Below are 14244 nucleotides of genomic sequence, written 5' to 3' on the forward strand. Positions count from 1 at the left end.
GTTTGAAATTGGAAAACATAAATTCAATTATTTCCAGATCAGATTACAAAAATGACGGACTGTGATTGAACTCCATTTTCAGGGAGCAAGGGCAATGTAAAAAGATTAGTCATTTGATTGTACCATGTTGATAAAATGATATTATTGGAAAATGCAGCAATTTGCAGAATAGCTGAGAATTTTGATTACTGCATTAAATAACAACCATTTTACGTTCCTTTAGAATTTGACCTGTGTCACATTATTATGAATCAAATTCTCACGAGAATGTTTTACATAAAGTGCACTTATAAAAATAAACATATGGTACACGACGACTGACAATGTGCATGTTTATATCACGTTAGCAAATATGTCATATATCTGTTATATATTGTATATTAAATTAGATAATAATTGGATATTATACATAATTTGTATAATTGTGTGTTAAATTATCTTGCTGTCAACATTGGATGTCATGTTATCACTTACATACCCGGCTGACGGCTGGCTATGATAGACATGTTATATCCCACGGCCAATAACGGTGATAAACCATGTAACTTTACCAATATAAAATGTTAATAAAATTGTAATTAAAACGAAAGATAAAAGAGAATTTAAAAGCAAGCCACATATCTTATATCATTAAATCATATTTATTTCTTTTGTTGTCTTCAAAGATAAACGATAGATGAAATAAATAAATAAATAAATAAATAAATAAATAAATAAATAAATAAATAAATAAATAAATAAATAAATAAATAAATAAATAAATAAATAAATAAAAAAAAAAAAATAAATAAACTGCAATTTAGAAGTTTCTTTCATATGCAGAGCTAATTCTTGTTAGACCTTGTGCAAAAATGTACTAAGTTATAGACTCTAGACATTGAAATAAAATGCATTGCTGTAATATTATGAAACCACTGCATGAAAAATCTGATGATAGAGTTTTTTTCCCTGTATGAGATAATTTTTTACATCTTTCAATGTTAAGCCGAAGATAATAAGAACAAAAAAGGTCATCTTAAACTTGGTTTAAAAAATACTCGTTTAATCTAAAAACATGCCCTGCTCTGTACTGTGGTCCTTGATAAGCCAGGGTGATACATGTATAAATAATTGATAAAATAAAACAAACGAGATTAACACCTATATTGTATACCAATAAACATTCGCGAATCAGGTAGAATAAATTATTCATCAGTGAGAGAAAAAAAGCGATACATCATAACAAAACGTCAATCTGTTCGATAGAGGGCGCATGGCCTTCAATTACACTGGTCATCAGGAAGAAGACCCTCTGGTCTTTTCGAGCAAAGACCGGCGGTGATGTTCATATAGATTGTTTTCTACTGGATAAAGTTGATATGAGTTAACATTTGTTGTGAAAATATCGTTCGAAAGCTAGATTATAATTAAGTTGACATTTTCCGGATTATTTTGTGAAAACATGGATTATTTAAAAAGAAATTCACTTTTCCGCTCGATGTCAATGTCTATGAAGGACAAGGGTCATAATCAGGAAGGACATGTCAGTAGGCTTCCAAAGGATTCCAAGAAACCGGTTAGTTCCTCGCTGGATAACATGGTACTGGACATGTCACGTAACACACTAGAGGAATTGTTCCCCGGAGGAAATGGCTCCTTCAGTCGGACAGAGGGAATGCAGTGTTTGATCATTCCTGACAAAGTTCTCCTTACTGAGATTGTACGTCATCAAAGGTCATTTTCGTTAAACTATGGGTGCGATCATTGTAATCATGAACCAGTAAAGCCAAATGACAGAAAACTGCCACTTTCCCGGAGCTCAAGTCTGAAAACACCAACCAGAAAAAGTCTGGCAAATGCAGTCGTATCTTCATCAAAGACACAACCAAGAGACACTAAAAAAATACCACGCTCACAAACAATCCACTCATTTAGCCCCGAAGAAAGAAAAGACGAATCTGAAGTCCAGTTGAGAAGATGTCTGTCTTTGTATGAAAGAAAAAGAACCCCGCATACATGTTGCCACAACGACCAACCAGAACGTAATTCGAAACCTAAATCAAATGGGAATAATCCGAGCCTAAGAGAAAGAAAATTATCTAAGGAAACCTCAACTCGAACCCGTACTTCTAGTAGCGTTTCACTCGATTCTGTCGGTGTAAGTAATGGACGCGGAAGTAGTATGAGCGTGACATCAAAAACTTCCTCCGATTATGATTCTGAGAATTCTTCACACAAAGCGAAGGCTGCAAACAAAAGCAAATGTAAAGAAGTAGAAACATTGAAATCGGCTCGACCGAGTCAAATTCCACGACCGGTAACTCCTGGCAGGGAGCTGGCTAAAAGACCCAGAAGTTTCACTGTAAGTGGAACAAATGTCGCAGATATGGAATCATCAGATTACAAAAGAAATTACCCTAAAGGTTTAAAGAAATCTCAGTCGTTCAGAGAGAAAACAAAATCTGGACTTTACAGGTCTGCGCCATCTTCTGCTGTTCAGACTCCTACAAATGCTTGGCGCGAAAATGTAGCTTCTTCTCAGCACACACGTGACCTTTCTGATTATCTAAAGAGTCTTGATGTTGATGCTATGAAATTGCCGGAAAGGAAGAAAGCGGTATGAATTATTTTATAGAAAATAAACCATGTTTATAAAATACAAACTTTTACAGATTATAACGAGTTATGATCGGGAATTCGAGTAAGCTTTGCTTGAAAACTCGAGTAAATTTACGGGTTCTTGGTTTGCTTATAAACTCGAGTTAGTTTACGGTTTCTTGGATTGTTTGAAAACTCCAGTAAGTTTACGGTGTCTTTGTTTGCTTGAAAACTCGAGTAAATTTACGGGTTCTTGGTTTGTTTGAAAACTCGAGAAAGTTTACGGTTTTTTTTTTTTTTTTTTTTTTTTTTGAAAACTCGAGTAAGTGGACGGTTTCTTGGTTTGCTTGAAAACTCGAATTAATTTATGGTTATCTTGGTTTGTTTGAAAAACTTCCCTAAGATTACGAGTATTTTATTTACAAACTCGAGTTGTATCATGCACTGTACTAATGATTCATGCAGATGCAAACACTCTAGGATGTACATTTTTGATAGTTGAACAGTTAAAGATTACTTTTAGTCAAGATTTGATAAATACACGATAAACTACCTGTTATCAAGTCTTTGTCTGATAATTTAACTTGACGAAAATATTTACAATTGATAATGTCATCCTGGCTTCAGCATGACACAATCATATAGCTATGATAATACTTTAAACAGATAAAATTTATAACAGAAAATCCACACAAATATATTCTAAATATAAGCCTATTTGTCTAAATCAACATTTTTTTTGGGAAACAGATCACAATAATAAAATGGTGTGAGATATCAAGGAAACCTTAAACGCTTCGTGATACTTCAAAGTAAAAACCGTTTTAATCTACGTTTTATATATTATTGCCTGAAAAAACGAAATCCTCGTACCCAAATGATATACGTGGTTCGAGGGAAACGTGGTTCGAGGGAAACCACAAGTACTAATTACATTTTCAGAATAAAAAATGTGATTTTGAGATTGAAATGTCTTTATTACAATGAAATATTTTTCAATATTTTCAATCAACAAGTTATTGATGTATTATTTTTTTAGAAAGTTATTATTATATGTTTTTTCGTAATTTTTATTGACCACTACAAGTATAATGTTATTATTATTATAATTATTATTAAAGCCATACCAGCAAGGATGGAGTTAAAATCGTGTATAACACATCAATTTCCAGCTCAGATTTTTTATATCACTGATATAGTTTACGGACCTTTTAAAAAATACACACTCGATTCTTTAAGCTTACGAAATGTTGAAATTCATGGCTATGTTTCAAACCGATATTAATTAATGAATGGGTACTCGGTCTACAACAAAAACGGGTATTATATACACGTTGAGCAACAAACAAATAATTTCAAGGGAGACAACCTTATCTCAGTAGCTAGAAAATGCGTCAGTAAAATAGAATTGTGAGTTGAAATAATATGGCATTTGTTCAAAAAAATAAAGTTTTCTTACAGGTTTGCAAGGCTATAATATTATCTTTGTTTTCATGTTGTATTCATTACATCTTATCATTGAACATCTCCAAAATAATCTTGTGACGTGTTTTTTCTTTGTTTTAATTCTTCTTAATTTGTTTTCTTTTTTTTTGTATTTATGTCATGCAAATGTTTGGTAACTCGTTTTTTTCCCCATTCATGTTAAGTGTATATAGAAAAGATCAAACACTTTATACATGTTATCTTATTTCTGAAACAAGGAACGCCAGTTGTTTGACTTCCAAGCTTAGTAAGCCTAAAATGACTGACTTATATCACTACTATTCGTTTTGTCATTCTGCGTACAGGTTCCCGATGAAGAAGACGGTTACCCTGTTCCACAACCACCAAGCAAAACACGGGCTGATATATATAACCCCAAAGATTTTGTGCATATAGACCAGAAGGTAGCGGAGGTAAAGTATTTAATCACCAATAATTAAAGAATAAGTACGGAAAATAGAAAATTATCTGTGAAATGATTTTTTTTTTCGGAAACGCTTAACGATATTCGCTCTGTTTTCTGAGGGCATCATCGATTTGCTTATATTCATACTTCTCTTTGAATTATTTACCGCTCTTACTTTACTTTTATTACCGTTCAAAATGTTCAAAGCATAAAAAGCGTCGACATATAGTGTTAAAAGAATGCTCCACAATTATCATTTAATAAATTTAATACTGGAATATTAAAACGTAATCAACTTTGTATATTATGTCTAGGTTACCAACGTGTCACTGCTAAATAGTTTTGACGAGCTGTTAAGAATTTTGTTGGAAGACCTTTCCACTGACATTGCCAAAGTTCGAGCTTTATACTGCTGGCTGGTAACTCAACAAATACCACTGAGTGTACTTCCGGCGTACCGGAGCTTGCACACACCACGTGGATTTCTCTTCAATATCGGACAAAACAAAGCAACCTATGCTGAATTGTTTGCTAAGTTATGCAGGTAATGTCATGCATCATCAGTCATTTGCAGCCCTCCGCGCCCATTTAAGGATAATGGCGACCGGTTAGAATATGCTGCTATTTTTTTTGGCACAAAAGCAAAATTGTCATATTCCCTCGACAACAAGACAAATAATTTTCAGTATTTACTTAAATAAGTAAAATTATTTCTTGTCATTCAGCCATATATCAATTAATACAATGTTACATTTTGAAGATGCAATATACTGATTATGTGTTAAGATGATGGCTAGTGCATGTGTAAAGGAAAATACAGTACCTGTACTTGATACATGTAATATGAAAATAAGGTTCAATAGTTTATTTAGACTTTGTATATAGTACTATATATTCTAACAAATCTTCCTTTACAGAAAAGCTGATATAATGTGCACTGTAATACATGGGATAGGAAAGGGTGTAAATTATAAAGCTGGTGATAAAGTAACTCACAAAAAATGTAAAAACTCCTGGAATGCAGTATACATTGAGGAAGGCTGGCACCTAGTTCATCCATACTGGGCCACACATACGGTCAACGGCTATCAAACAGGACGCTGGACAATTGTCGAAAGCGACACGTTTCATACGGATGATAATATTCCAGATATGAAACGTGAAGTTGAACAGAATGATTTCTATTTCTTGACCGATCCTGATAAGTTTATCACAAAATGCTTTCCTGATGACGATCTATGGCAGTTGTTACATAAACCGTTATCAAAGCCCGAATATGAAGATTTACCCTTCTTACAGGCATCTTTCTATGACTTAGAATTGTCAGTTCAAGGTAATCATTCATGTACAGTACGTTCAAATAATGGAAAAGCGGAAGTGAAAATCGGCGTTCCGTCTGACAGAGGAAAGCGGTATAAATTTGGTTATAAGCTTTTTGCACGACACCAAGTAGAATCAGAAGGTGAATATGACGTTATGCTATTAAGTCGATATATTCTACATTACGTCCATGAAAGCACTGCCGTGTTCGAGCTCCGGTTTCCTATCATTGGTGTTTTTAATCTGGAGATACATTGCACAGATCCAAAACGACCTTTGAAGACTGATTGGATATGCGACTATAAGATAATTTGCTCCGAAGTAATGCCAGAATGTGAACCATTGCCGATTGTTCCACATATCGTATGGGGTCCCGGAGAAGCTCTGGATGAAGTTGGAATGGAAAGTCTCAGTTTCAAACAACCAATTGTAAGTTTAGATGATGATACTGTAACACATCTACGCTTTGCTATGCCAAAAGACAAAACAATTGAAATGGAAGCAGATTTAATTACAAATAACCAATCATCAGATGAGTTATGTAGTCATGTTGTCACAGAAACGGACGAGGACACGGTGATTGTAAAGGTATCACCTCCAGGGGAAGGGGAATATGCATTGCAGATTTACGTGAAAGAGGAGACGGGGGACCGCAAGAATGTTTGCAACTTTCTAATGCACAGGACGCAAATTGTTGAGGTAACTTAAATGATTTATAGAAAATGATTGTAAAATAATTATGTGTCATATTTGTGTGACCTAGTTTTGTCAATTTTGATGTTATAAAAGCGCCCAGTGTCGATTGTTTACTTCAACTAACTAGATGTGTGCATGTTATTTGCGTTTTAAATCATTTGTCCCCATGAGTATTTACCTCCTTTATCACACACCCGTGCCGATTTTGCGACTCCGTAAATATGGTATTGCACAACCGTGCATATATTTTGGCGTGACGTCATTAGCCTTATACAAACATAGTGTAAAGACGCGCTAAATGTTAGCGTTATACTATAGGCGCGTCAATGAAAAAGGACTCTTATTTCACTTTAAACGGTCATTATTTTGGGTATGTGATAAATAGAGGATATTGAATTAGTGTAAGTTCAATACTGAATTTATTGCACTCGTTGAATAAAATAATATTATGCTCGCCAGAGGCTCGCATAATATAATTTGATGCAACTCGTGCAATAAATTCAGTATTGAACTAACACTCCTTCAATATCCTCTATATATAACATGTTCATGATTGTCTTTTGCTTAACTGTATAACAATACAACTGCGTTTATTTTATTTCATATGCATTCATTGGAAACAAAATAGATAAATAAGAAATGACGTGGACAAAACCGTATCATTTAAAGTAAAAATTTCAAAATAACTAATGACTGAATAGCGTCACGATCGGACGGCAGGGATGTTCTGGCTAAATTACATGCTGTACCGGCAACATGAGTAAAATCAGTTGCCGCAAGCAGGCTAAGGGTTAATTCTACTGAAATAAATTACTAATTTTCTATTCATTGCACTTTCATTAAAAATGTTAATTTGCTGAACTAACTGTATTCAACTATTTCACACACATTTTCATGATTTGAATTAGGACCCAGAATTAGCAGACATACGTGCAGAGCTTCTTACAGCAACTGAGAACGGTGACGTTGACATACTGTCACACTGGTTAGACAAGTTTAATGAGCATAATATGGAAGACCGTGGGGACCTTTCTTTGGCCAAGAAGAAGCTTCAAGCGCTGAGGTTGAACAGAGGTTTGTATTTTATATCTGTACAAGGACACATACCCTTTACAATTCGAGTTTGTCTTGACCGAGCGTGCCGTGTTGTGCGACCATTATTTTCTTACAGTCTAATTACCTTATAAACATGTCCTTCACTTCAGAATTCTAATATATTTTAATGATACGAAAATGAAGGAATTTACATTTTTGTTCAATGAGATATTTGTAAAATTGCAGATATTCGCGAGGCAATGGATAGAAAAGACCTTGATCTTTTAGAGAAACTTCTTCACAGCTCTAGTGCTAGCGATATCAGTATTCGACAAAGTCTTGGCGACCTTGCTGTTAAGGTAGAGGCGGTTAGATCCCGACTCCGACGTCTGAAACGATTGCGGCACGAGGTTTTAGCTATGGATCAGAAAACTATATCTGAAATGAGGAGCTATCCGAAACCACCTCAACCGGTACATAGTGTAATGGCCGCAACTTTCTTGCTACTAGGGAACAAGGAGTCTGACTTGAAGGTCGGTTTCTAGATACTGTTATGTCGTTGTTCGAAAATTTTTTTTTTAATTTTGTCTGCATAATTACTGTGCTAATAGTTCATCCAGCTATATTTTTCTATAGTTACAAAATGTTAATATATCCTTTGTAATATAACGTTTTTTGACATAATTGATAAATCAAGATGACATCTTACATTAAGAATTTATTATTTATATTAATTTTATATTCAACAATGGCTTGTACGAATGATATAAATGTTTGACATTATTTGTCTATAGTTTTATTAAATGAAATTATCAATGCGATTATCTTCTTTCCAACAGAAATGGTCAAAGATACAAAGTCTGATAATGAAGAAAGGGAAAGACGCGTTAAAGCGGCGAGTGGCTGAGTTCAGCATTGACAAAGTTTCCCCGGCAGTTTTGGAACGTGTTCACTCTATCCTGTCAGGTTTCGATCTGGAGACTGTTCAGATAGCCAGTGCTGGAGCCGCTACATTCTACCAATGGGTAAAGTGCAATACTCGATAATTAAATTTAAAAGGAACTTGTAAGACTTTCTTGTTACTGAAAGACACTATATCATAGAACAGGGAGACCATAATAAAATTCCTCTTAACGTATTAATATGAAAATCAATCAGAAACGCATATACATGTATAATGTCCAGGTTCTACTACATATATGAGAATCATCAAACAAAAGCAAATAGTACAGCATGCTTCCTTTACATGTTTTCCACTTCTGTTTTCCTTAAATCCATCGGGGCTTTTGTCTATACTGTTATGCTTGATGTATTTTGTTTACGGTAAACATTGCATATTCTTGTTTTTCAGGCAATCACTATGGCCGGGGAAGCTGAACACTTGGACTAAACGTGTTGTTACTTTGCCTAGATGGACTTCAAAAATACGAACACAACAATAAACAGTTTATATTTTGAAAGAAAAAAAACACGTTACATGTAATTTTTATTCACAAATAATGTAAATAATAAAAATATCGTTAGATATCAAAGTTCGTTTACATAATGCATTGACACATCAGTTTTATGATATTGTGATACATATTGAACCCATGGGTAGAAATATCAAGTTGATGATACAACGTCCGAGGACAAACAGCCTTAACCGTTTACATGATGGACCAAAACTAGTATTTGACTCGAAAGTCTCCACTGTTGGTAGTTTGTTAATCAAAGACACTAAATTTCAAATGTATTGTTCCGAATTTGAAGGTGGACAAATTCATTACAGAAATTTAAACAAATTGTTTTCAACAAAAAGCCGAGAATTTTATAAGGTGCGTCAGGGCTTCTTACTCAAGACCTGCCTATACTGAACAATGGTCTAACAATATAACAAACATGGCGTCATATATTTGTATGTACACCCTTTATCTTCCCAAAACTCTATGACCAATTTGAATAAGACAATTCAACACGGCACAATAAAGCACATAGTCACTTCCAATCACTCGGAAAGTCGCGCCCTATTATTTGTCTCTCGTTAATAATTTCGATTGCAGCATTGGAGTCTCCAGATTTATCGTTTAATTGTTGGACCAGCTTTCAGGAGATCGTCTAGGTCACCAGTCCTGTACATTAACTTCAATTTGTCATGACCACCAATGAACTTTCCGTAAATGAAAACAATCGGTACCTGTGAAATAAATAGTCTCGGGGTTAAACACGTCAATACTTTCGTTTTAATATCAAATTAAACTCGGTATCATAGTATATTATACAATTAAGTTTATTTGACATAATTAATTCGACTTGTCTTTGTTAACATACCATTAAAAACAACTTAAAGGAAAAATTATTGGTGAAGAATAAGTTGATTTATGTCTTAATTAATATATATTACATGTAGAAAAATAGATTTTAATTAAATAATGTATAATAATGTTTACGATTACCCAACTCTCTTAAAAGTCCTAAAAGCGAGTAATTACATAAAAGATGATTCAAAGTTATATAAACCATCACAGATCAAGAATGAGTAATGTGTAGTCTCCAGATTTAAACAATAACTATATTACCGACGATGCCCCAGTAATCAGTTTAAGGTAATTTTGCATTTCTCTTGAGTCGTTTTCTTTATCTACATTATAAAAAGCGACATCTGATTGAGATAGCCTCTTCCCTGTAAATTTCCTTATGGTATTCCGTGCACCAAGACAGTATGGACATCCCTGTCGAGAAAAAATAGCAACCTTGTGCGTCCTTATTATTTTATCCACAGTGTCCTTGACCCCACCTGTAGTCATTGTCAATTCTTTTATCAAGTTTTCTCACAGAATTGAAAAACACTATTTCAATCCCTACCAAGTAGCGCGGTTACTAAGTCAAGTATGTAAATATTTCTCCGCCATATTTTAAACATTTTACTTTTCAGCTATTTCATACATATTCAGATTTCTCAGCTATTGTTAAACCTTTAACAATATACAGAGACCAATTAGTAAATTAAATCAATAAAATAAATCCAGTAAGGAACTAAATGAAGCATGTTCTCTAAATCCTCCTATATGTGATACAATAACGAGGAGATGCCTTTACCTAAACCATGCAAATAAGTTTCGATTTTAAGATAAAATTACCACCTTTTAACGGTTAATTGTAGAAATTGTTTAGACAAACAATGTAATCACGATTGATCTTTGTAGTCAATTTTGTATCTTTATAGATTGCATTGTTCTATATTCTTTGGATCATGAATCTACCTACTGTACTGGAATTAAAAACTTCACATTCGATTTTCTTTTATAAAAAAACACAAGAAATGTGTATTTTTTAAATTTTTAATGTACTTTATTATGAAATTAATTACTTAAACATATAGCTATTCAACAGAGTAAACAAAATTAATTTGTTAACAAATGAATGAATACACAATCTCTCTTTTATGCATAGGATTATTTTCAATTATGAAATTCATAGATGTTTATACTTTTCTTAATTTTACATGCATATATTATAAAACTATCGATCATTTAGTATTTTGGTCAGTGGCAAATCATATGTATTGATTTGCATCAGATATATTTCATAACATAAAATGTTGAAATCAAGTCTGCTATTCTTGATTGATCATATGAGCCGCGTCACGACAAAACCAACATAATGGGTTTGCGACCAGCACAAACCAGCCTGCGCATCCGCGCAGTCTGATCAGGACCCATGCTGTTCGCTTACCAACCCTATAACAAGTAGAGAAACTGATAGCGAACAGCATGGATCCTGATAAGACTGCGCGGATGCGCAGGCTGGTCTGGATCCATGCTGGTCGCAAATGCACTATGTTGGTTTTGTCGTGACGCGGCTCATATGTATTTGACCTCTGTAAAATTCATGTCATTATAGACGCATTAAGATTATTTAAATGAAAGTTAAAAAAGGACACAGTCCAGAAACGTCTAAAGTGAGATGGTGGTCAAGTTATTTGACAGAATGTCAAAAATAAACCTTTCAATTTAAAAGAAAGTCTAGATGCGATTGAAGTTTGAAATATTCTGCATTGATTTTTTTGTTTGGTTTTACGTCGGACTAACACGGAATAGCTCAAATTGCGACTTTCCAGCTTTACTGACAGAAGAAAAGAACCACCGAGCTAGATAGCTTCCTCACATGAAAGAATTCAAAGTCCCTGTCGAGATTCGAACCACAGCGGCGAAGTGCAAGTGGTAATTCATTAGTTCACGCAAATGAATTACATGTACTATAGAAAAGTAAATTACACGACGTTTTTAAATAGATACTTACTCGTATATCAATAATTGATAAATGTTATAATACAAGTCAGACCTTTTTATGTCTCTTGTTCTGAGATCCCGTAACACATTTTTTTTTCATGGTTTTATATCATAAATATAATGCTTAAATGAAGATTTATCAATATTGTAAGTTCCAAAAAACATTATTTGTAAAGATATTATCGAATTTACATTTTCATATTAATAAAGGGAGGCTTTGGGTCGACGAAGATGGTGTGCAAGGGTGCGTGAGCCTCATTTAGACGACTTGAACGGCAGGTCTTTTTCTGGCACCAACAGCCCTAGTAAGAGCTATCCTTTCATGTTGTCACAGGTAACTGTACATTTAGATGTACAGTGACCCACTTTTGGCTCAAAGTTCATATCTATGGCTAATACTCCGTGGAAATTACATGCAGGTAAATTATCACCACTTTGTGCTACAAAATTAACACTTTAAGGATGTCCGGGGTCCGTACTCGACAGCGAAAGCCTAACGGTGGACCTTGGCCGCAGGGACATAAATTTTGCACGCGACAATCCGCCTCACAATAGTAAACATTTGTACCAAGTTATATTGAAATCCCTCTATGCATGTAGAAGTTTTGCTCCAGACAAGCGTTTTCAATGACCCCTAAGTGTGATCTTGACCTTTGACCTAGAGGCCTGATTTTGTGTGCAACACGGCTTCTCATAGTGGTGAACATTTCTATGAAGTTTCATTAAAATTCTTCTATGGGTGAAGGAGATATGCTCCGGACAAATATTTGACACCGCCCACCCAGCCGCCCGTCCAGCCTTCCGCCAGAAGGGGGGGGGGAGGGCTATAATATGACCTGTTTTTCAAACAGGCGTATGATAATACACAAAAACGAAGTGTTCATACAGACAACTCTATTCGCAGAAGGATGTATATGGATAGTGTAACTAGAAATCAATCAGCTTACAAATATTCAACAGTTTCGAGTAAAGTAGTTTGTCTTCAAGAGGGTACGTCCGCCCTCAGTAAGGACCCCGAAAATGTCACCAGTCATGTCCTTAAAAGGTTAATTTTGCATTACAGAGCGGTGATAATTTTTATCCGTGCAAATATTTTACAATTTTCTATTTCAACTCTTCAAAATAATATCCATCTACAGAAACTTTTAAACGTTTAATAGCTTCAACATAGTCCTCCTCAGGCAGTACCTTTCAATAGCTAAAAATGGCTGGCCCAAGTCTCTACTGTTGTAGCGGTGACCTGCAAGATTTCAGTCTTGGACAGAGGAAAAAGCCACAGGGTGTCAAGTCTGGATAATACGGTGGATGTTTAAAGGACAGTCACTTATTTTTCTCGAAAAAAAAAATAATACAATAGCGCCTATATGTTCAGGTAGCGCTGTCATGCAGAAAATACAAACTTTTCAAACCAGTTTTTTCTGCAATTTTTCTTAACACGATACTATGATGTGACAGAACTACCCCTACTTAACAGTGGCTCTTTAACATTTTGGTGTCTGTTTAAATTAGAGCCCTCGACATTTTTAAATGTGAATAAAATTCTTAATCGATTGATTAGCAACATGATTGTAATAATATCATTTAAAAGCAGATGCTTCAAGTGAAGCATAGCATAGTTAACATAAACAAAAGAATCATCAGCTAAATATGAAAATATACTTCACAATGCATTTCATATTGACGCACCTTCGTATCTAAGATACCGTTACAGGTTATAAAATACAGACTTTCGCGAATAGTGTTTATGTTGACACATCACAATGCCCGGTGATTTCAAGCAAATAGATCGTCATTCTGGCAAGTATTACCAGCGTTGTCCATGACAAGAATACTTATAACTTGCCAATACTTATTCGCAGATTACTCGTATTCTTGTATTCAAAACTGAATGAAATTTAAATGTTTTCCTTTCATTACCTTTGTTTCAACAACAAGTAAACTAAATCAAGTCGCACTATTCGCTACATGATACGATTAGTTTACAGAAAGAAGAGGGCCATGATGACCCAGGTTACAGGTCACATTGAATGCATGTATGTTTTTTTTTATCTTTTCCAGGCTGCATAATTATAAAATAAGTGATTCCCAGAAAGGGGCCATTTTTGACTCCAGGGGCGTGACTTTTAAGTTTAACTTTTGTAGATGTCTCCTTGGCAATGCTACGTGCCAAAAATCTAAGGTCTTGACATTTTTATTTCACAACAGATGACTTAAGGTATGAGCCCCCTAATAGGCACTATAAGGAACTATAAAATTGACGACATAGGTCAGTTATATACCTTAAAAGACACAAGAATGCAAAATTTAAACAAAGTTTACCGTATGGTTTACGAGTTATGGAGATTGCATTGTATCTATATATACAAGTCTAAAAAAGCTAAGTGGCCCAAAGGCAGGGCCAATTTTAACCCGTGTGGTATGATTTACACAACTTTTGTCGAAGACCACAAGATG

The 14244-nt window shown here is 34.5% G+C and overlaps 1 protein-coding gene and 1 long non-coding RNA gene across 2 annotated transcripts; one reads left to right on the plus strand and one right to left on the minus strand.

Moving 5' to 3' along the window:
• Positions 1 to 1058: 1058 nt before the first annotated feature.
• LOC132713061 (uncharacterized) lies at positions 1059 to 9051 on the plus strand. The gene is made up of 8 exons (XM_060695525.1): positions 1059 to 2596; positions 4368 to 4475; positions 4783 to 5012; positions 5386 to 6487; positions 7393 to 7558; positions 7766 to 8052; positions 8359 to 8544; positions 8871 to 9051. Exons 1-8 carry the CDS (start codon positions 1442 to 1444, stop codon positions 8907 to 8909), a joined length of 3273 nt encoding a protein of 1090 aa, XP_060551508.1. The 5' UTR covers positions 1059 to 1441; the 3' UTR covers positions 8910 to 9051.
• LOC132713063 (uncharacterized) lies at positions 8993 to 10859 on the minus strand. The gene is made up of 2 exons (XR_009623397.1): positions 10078 to 10859; positions 8993 to 9695 (listed from the first exon to the last, which is right to left on the minus strand). It is a non-coding gene; the product is annotated as an uncharacterized LOC132713063 (long non-coding RNA).
• Between the last annotated feature and the right edge of the window lie 3385 nt (positions 10860 to 14244).

This window comes from Ruditapes philippinarum, unplaced genomic scaffold (assembly GCF_026571515.1).
Source record: "Ruditapes philippinarum isolate M1 unplaced genomic scaffold, ASM2657151v2 ctg100_1_1_1_1, whole genome shotgun sequence".
In the NCBI taxonomy this organism is placed as follows: Eukaryota; Metazoa; Mollusca; class Bivalvia; order Venerida; family Veneridae; genus Ruditapes; species Ruditapes philippinarum.

Bases quoted from the DNA above. Each gene is read 5' to 3' on its own strand.
- LOC132713061 (XM_060695525.1), top strand. From the start codon at position 1,442: ATGGATTATTTAAAAAGAAATTCACTTTTCCGCTCGATGTCAATGTCT. The intron at 8,053-8,358 runs GTCGGTTTCTAG...TCTTTCCAACAG, and splicing joins ACAAGGAGTCTGACTTGAAG to AAATGGTCAAAGATACAAAG. The intron at 8,545-8,870 runs GTAAAGTGCAAT...CTTGTTTTTCAG, and splicing joins CCGCTACATTCTACCAATGG to GCAATCACTATGGCCGGGGA.